The sequence below is a fragment of the Ostrinia furnacalis genome, unplaced genomic scaffold, assembly GCF_004193835.3.
Source record: "Ostrinia furnacalis isolate ACB-3 unplaced genomic scaffold, ASM419383v2 OfSCF1480, whole genome shotgun sequence".
Lineage (NCBI taxonomy): Eukaryota > Metazoa > Arthropoda > Insecta > Lepidoptera > Crambidae > Ostrinia > Ostrinia furnacalis.
This window is the reverse complement of record NW_021131719.1, coordinates 90,248-97,262: the sequence shown is the minus strand read 5'-3', so window position 1 is coordinate 97,262 and position 7,015 is coordinate 90,248. Positions and strand designations below refer to the sequence as shown.

General features: G+C 38.9%; 1 protein-coding gene across 1 annotated transcript; it reads right to left on the bottom strand.

Moving 5' to 3' along the window:
- Positions 1 to 2,126: 2,126 nt before the first annotated feature.
- LOC114352919 (uncharacterized) lies at positions 2,127 to 6,794 on the bottom strand. Its single transcript, XM_028304683.1, has 2 exons — positions 5,875 to 6,794; positions 2,127 to 2,673 (listed from the first exon to the last, which is right to left on the bottom strand). Exons 1-2 carry the CDS (start codon positions 6,354 to 6,356, stop codon positions 2,127 to 2,129), a joined length of 1,029 nt encoding a protein of 342 aa, XP_028160484.1. The 5' UTR covers positions 6,357 to 6,794.
- Positions 6,795 to 7,015: the final 221 nt, after the last annotated feature.

The following is a 7,015-nucleotide window of genomic DNA, read 5'->3' as shown; positions in this document are numbered from 1 at the left end:
TACCCTGTAGGCGGGCAATCGCGGTGAAACTGTGGTAGAGAAAGCTTTGTCTGGAATTCCACAGTTTCCTCCCACTTACGGCGAGTGACTCATCACCGAGGTCTTTGCATATTACCTACTCGTTTTTCTTACTTAGGGAGTCCCACTTAAGCTACCCTGTCCCTGCAAGTATGCTATCAATGCATTTTATCTTTCAGTAATTGTGATAAAGATTTATGAGGGATGACGACAGAGGTGAATGTACCAAGTTCAAATTTCGGTACGCGCAAGTTTTGCAACTGCGTATTTCTTTTGCATTTTTTTCTCTCGGTCATCTACCTTCAGTGAGAGTGATAAACACAATTATCTAGTACTTATTGGTTTATTTCACCAGCATACTCCAGCAAATTTAATCACGTCAATTGAAAAAGAAGTGGAATTGATTTCATGAATACTAAACGAAACCCGCGTGTAGTGGAGGCGCTATAAAACGGCCGCGAGGGATTAAATCGTGGATCGCTCGCTCGCTCAGCTCAGTTCGAAACTGTTTGTGAATTGGAAACTCGCAATTTTCTAATTGATATACGGTAATAGAGTGGGGGACGGCGTGAAGCGATGTAGAGAAAATATTTCAGTTTTATTATTTTTTAATTGGTGTCTGGCGTGATTCGATTAGCCTATAGGTCAGACAAATACGTTTAAGGCCGAACTAATTTAACTAGTAATTAAGTACTTTTCGTTTTAGTTATCATAGTGTCAGTACCTATGCCGATAATGTAACATTTTGAGTACCAATTGTTTTTCAGTCGTGAGCTATTGACGCTGGAAATTCATGAGTTTGGCCGTTGTCAAATCGTCTGAAAAAACAACGCCGTTATTATTACGTACGAGTAGACTAATCCTTATTGGTAAAAAGTTACACATACTGTTTTAAAGTGACTTTTCTATTATTTATTATTATTGTTTTTTTGGGCCTTCATTTGCGCCAGCTCGACCAGGTTTTTTTCTATTGTGGCAGCCCTTGTCTTTAGAGTTCACCGCTTAGTCCCGTTGAGTCTATAAATATCCAGATTCTTTGAAGCGTGATATCTACTATCTCATCCGGGTGCATGATGTGTCGCCCGAGATGGATACTTCTTTTGCTCATAAGCGGGCCGCATGAGCAAAGAACATACATACATGGCCGTTTCTTCTTCTGTTTGGCAGAATCTGCACAGAGTTTCCTCGGTCATGTTCATGTTGACTTTTCTGTACTAAATGTCACTATAAAACAGGGTTCCACTAGTTTGTAACTTTTATTATAAGTAACTAAGTAATAAGTATGTGAGCACCCTAGCACAATCTTATTCATTATCCAAACAAACAATATTATAAACCATATAGGATCTCAAACTACGATTGAAGTCCCACCATCGGTCTCGAGGGATTAATGCATTAACCACTCGCTCGCTTTCGCTCAATATGTCTCTACCATACTGCGCGGTGACAGGGGACTATCTTGACACTAATAGATAGGTAAATGTCGAAGGGATTCAATTTTAAACTGAAATTAAAAGTAAAACTGTGTGCATACAAAAACGTATGTACAAAATTCGGCAGTTTTATACACTTTATTTGTAAGTAAGAGTAGTAAAGGTTACCATTGATTTGTAGGCGTCATGCATTATGCGTCAGTATAGTTCGTTTAAAGTTGCAGAGGCTGAGAAAATAAACAGAAGTTTCTTACAAATTGTCCCAAGTAGGTACATAATTTATCTCTAGGTAAAATGTTAATAATTGTATGATGCACCTGCCTGTTGTATTTATTTAAAACTACGTTACTCATAAGCATAAGTGCAAAAGATAAATTAAATATCTCTGAAACATCCGCAAATGTAGCTTTTTAGTTTCACGAATTATGAGTACATTCTCGAAATTAAATTAATATAACATAAAGGCAATTGCGAGTTTCGCTCGAAGCAATTCATTTAAAGTATGTGTGCCGCTTACTGGAACGAACAGATTTTAAAGAGATTATATTACGTGAAAATTTAATTCAAACATATCAATTTTACCAGCTAATTACCTACCTAGTGTTAGCGGGTTAAATCGAATCTACGCATTCCATCACTATTCAATCGATGACTCGTGCACTACACTACGATCTGTCACTTGACTTTCGGTATTTTCGCGCGTATATCAATGCTAAATGTTTTCTNGATCAAGACGTATGCAGAATCATCAGTCTTGCGCATAAAAATTCTGCCATTCCGGACCCACACGTGCTTATATCCTATTTCTTTGCCTTTAATCCTGGCCGCCGCATGTAAAGATTTGTTTGCGGGTGATAAGTGTTCCATGATGTAAATTGGGTGTTTTTCGCCTGCAATACCAATGTGTCCGGAGTTCAATTTATTGGATTTATTTAATTTATTGAACTTAATATTAGCTGCTAGAAGGTCGTCGCGTATCCTAGTGGATGACAGTTTAACAATTATGGATCTGGGACGGGTGTTCGACTTGTCGCCTTTAGCAACGCGAGCACAGTGAAGTACATTTTCCTCTGTAAGATTGCAACCCACTGTTCTTGCAATCTGCATTATAATGGAGTTCAGATTTTCATTCCTGTTTTCTGGTACACACTGCACCTCCACGTTGTTCATTCGCGCATTTTGTTCCAGGAAGTTAATTTTATTTGTCAGTTCCGTTACACTGCTCTGCAATGTTGATGATGATTATAAGCAATAATAGGCTAGATGACAAAATTTCAATTGTTTGTACGTCAGACAGACAGATTATTAGAAAATATTAGACACGTATTTTTTAATTTATCTCATAGTTAAATAATAACAGTGCTAAATCGAGTTAAATTGTCGCGTGACGTCACTTTTGAGTAGATTTTTTTATTCAAAAGTGACGTCACGCTACATTTCAACTCAATATAATACTTACAGTATTACTATACAGATAGTACTATACAGATTATGAAAAAAAAATATGAAAAAATACGTGTCCAATATTTTTTATTGTCGAAATAGAATTTCGATTTCATTACCCAGTCATCATCCTAATTACACATCCTCTTGCATACGTGTCGCTAACCGACACTGAGTCTGCGTGTTAGCGTTGACTACAACGTGAAGTGACGTTACGTCCAAGGTCTTCTGAAAATCGATATGTTACGGCTAAAGATAGTTGTGAACATAAACTTAAGATTAGCCGGCTAAACTTAAGTTTATCTTCGAGAAGCAGCTAAAGTTCGATAACATGTTAGTTTGTGTCGTGATATTCCATCTTTAGCCGGCTAATGTGCACATTAGTCAAAACGAAACGGCTAAAAATGTATTCGATGGGCGCGCCAGGCCGGCGGAGGGCTTGAGGGGGCGGTGGGGAGACAACGCGCATTTTGTAATTTGAAATACCTACAGAAGATCCTGCAATAACCAAATGGTTCCTTATTATTTTATTTTAATGATTAGGTAGATATTATTTTAAGTAATTAATATTTTGTTATTGTAATAATTGTAATTTTGAATACCTACATAGTGTTAGCGGGTTAAATCGAATCTACGCATTCCATCACTATTCAATCGATGACTCGTGCACTTCACTACCTACGATCTGTCACTTGACTTTTCGGTATTTTCGCGCGTATATTAATGCTAAATGTTTTAATGTTCAAGTTTGCTAATAAATGTGGTTATTAAGTAAATTCAGTCTTTATAGAGTTCAGAAGTGCGATCAGTACCCTTAAACTATATTAATTTGTACGATCTGTTGCGAGTTTCAGTGTGTATGTGCATGGGACGCTACCTACTTCTAAGTTGATGAAAAGTACTTTATTTCTTGTACATTCTACATAAATGGATGTTGTTCAGTGAAAACGGCATACTTAGTGTTCTAGTACGTGTGTATTTATAGTTTTCTGTGACATTGAATGCAAAACTGATGTGTGAAAAAGTACTACTACAAGCATGTTGTGACAAGTTTCTGTGGTGACTTTGGTTTTGTTGGTGAAATATTTTAGGGTCAGGAATAGCTGCTGTCCTGTTCAAAGTCAATAGATCTTGTTAAAAAGGTCTTGAGGTGAAGGGTTGCATGTGCACAAATAACACCTCTTGCAGGCGCGGATCCAGCCCTCAAAAAAGGTTGTGGGCACAGCCACCAAAAATAAAAAATTAGCAAAGTGAGAGTTGGATTGGAGTACGAACTCACTCATGAACAATCATGGACTTACTTACTATGTTTTGAACAATTTTTTAATTTGATATTTTTTACATCATCAAATGATAACATTGATTAGAGATGAAACGGATAGTTGTTTGGCCGGATACCGGATACCGGATATCCGGCCAGCCGCTAGGCCGGATAGCCGGATATCCGGCGGCCGGATAGTTAGTCCATTGTCTCGTTGCATGTCGTGACGAGTTTAGCGCCGCACAGGTGCTTCGAACGCGATCAGTGGGTCTATTAGTAGATTAGACTAGTCACACTTTTTGAAAATCGAATCCGTCCGAATATAATGTCAAATTTTGCCACTTGTCTAGGGGGAAGATCAATTCGAGCGATTTCGGTTGCCATCGTGAGTGCGTGATTGAATAGCGAAAATTAAATTAGTTTAGGTACTTGCTGCGTAATCTGACTGAACAGCATCATGTCAAAAAAAGATCGCCTATTTTATTTGGCAACTAGTTTGGCAATATTTCGACATTTAGCTTAGGCGCAGACCATCGATTTTTCGTCGGCCGATAGTTTAGTCGGGTAGTTGTAGTTGATCAGTATGGGCATGTATGGAAGTGCGCACACTACACCGATTTGATTTGGCCGATTCTTCATACAATTTAAAATCGGGCACAACTATCGGTCAACTAAAAATCAGTGGTTTGCGCCCAGTCTAAGAGTAGGCGCACACCGTTGATTTTTCGTCAGATTGTTATCAGTCGGGTTGGGCTCTCAGTGCGCACACTGATTCAACTAAACAGTTGTATCGGGCGTGGGTGCGCAGACCGCCGATTTAAAATCGGGCTGATTGTTTCATTCGATAGAAGCTGTTGAAGAAGTCGCGTGGAATGTTTCCTAGAAATATTTTTTTTATACTTAACTAACTCATACATGCGGCTTCACCTGCATGAAATTCAGTTTGATACAACAAAGAAAAAAAGTTTAATAAAAATCAGCTCAAATTTATAAAGTTTTTTCAATATTAGTAGGACATGAAAGGGATATTATCATGAAAAAGTGAAATCGAGAGTAATAACTACTTAAATTAATTAATTAGTAATAAATAAGTTCGGTAATATTTTATAATGACGACCTTTCCCGCCAAAAACGCGGAGCAAACTGAAGCTATCGGCCGAGTTGGACGACGAAAAATCGGCCGGTGTGCGCGCGCGTAGAGGTGCGCCGTAGTACTGATCAAGCTATCGACCGATAGTTGGACGATACTTTAGTTGGAAGGCAGTTGGGAATCGTATTTCAACTATTTAGTCGGCCAAATCGAATCGGCGTAGTGTGCGCACTCCCATACATGCTCATACTGATCAACTGCCCGACTAAACTATCGGTCGACGAAAAATCAACGGTGTGCGCCTACTCTCACAGATATTTACTATTTATGTATTCGTCATTAGAGTGAATAGCCCAGAAAAAGAAATTGGTTTTTTTAAAGGCCTTAATATGGCTTTTTTGTAACTTTTTGGACTTTAATTATAAGTTGTCATTATTATAAGCCATTTTATTGATATTTACCTCAAAGATTAATGTATTTCATTTTATTAATAGGAAATTGTCGTAGTTTTTTAATATCCGGTATCCGGCCGGATAGTGAGTTACTATCCGGTATCCGGCCGGATAGTAAATTTAGGCCGGATATCCGGCCTACCGGATAGTTGCCGGATATCCGTTTCATCTCTATTNCTCTGCAACGCACTATTTTCCATCTTGACATTTTCCACCTCCTTCGTTAGAGTTTCATGATTCTTGCTAGCGTTTTCGAACTTTTCATTGATAAAATCCATTGAATTTTTGACAGATTCAATTTCCTGTTTTAATGAAGATAATTCCTTATTGATAGTGTTTGAAATAGTTTGTGAAATAGTTTCGCCTATCTGTATCATAAAAAGGTTCATCTGTGTTTGCACAACCTCATTCACTATGTCACGCACATCTTGTTGTGTGACTGGCGTCACTATTTCTCGCACATCTTGTTGTGTGCCTGGCATCACTATTTCTCGTACATCTTGTTGTGTGACTGGCATGGAACCTGATTGCGAATTGGGAGACGTTGACATAGCCTGTCTCTTGTTAGGCCTGTTTGTCACGTAGGACTGTTGGTCTTTATGGCAATCAGTAGCCTTTTTCGGTGTTGGAGGCGGTGTCCTTTTCATTTTGGTAGACATTATAAAATAGAAAAAGAAAACAAAACCAAAAAAGAAGAAAAAAATATTCTTTGTACGGGATTCGATCTTGGGGCACCGCGTGTTGTTAGTGCGTGTTTCTTCCACCGAGCCAACGCTTCTCACTTAGCCGTGTCCAAATTACGCTACCCAAATAAGCACGGCGTGTAGTCGGTGAGTAATGATGTGCGAACTTTCTATTTCCAAGGACACGACGGCCGGCGCACGCACAGATACCGCACTCAAATACGCACTGTTTTGCACTGTATAGCGGGTATTATTATGTTTATTAACACTTATAAATTATTGTTTACACTTTGTTTAGATGCACTGTTCAATAGTTTATGTTTTAAGGAGTCTTTTAATCAAAAAATTATTGTATATCGACAACTTTATCCATTTTTAAGAGTAAAAATTTAGCAGCGTAGTCTTCCGTTAGTGTTGCCGCTCGGGCGGCGCGCGCGTAATTATAATTACTAAAGTCGCTGACATAGCCCGACGGATTAGTAAGCTGAAGTAGAAATGGGCAGGGCACATAGTATGCAGAACTGATGGGGCAGCAAGGTTCTGGAATGGAGGCCGCGTACCGGAAAACGCAGCGTGGGACGTCCACCTACAAGGTGGACCGACGATATCGTAAAGGTAGCGCTGGACGCAGGCCG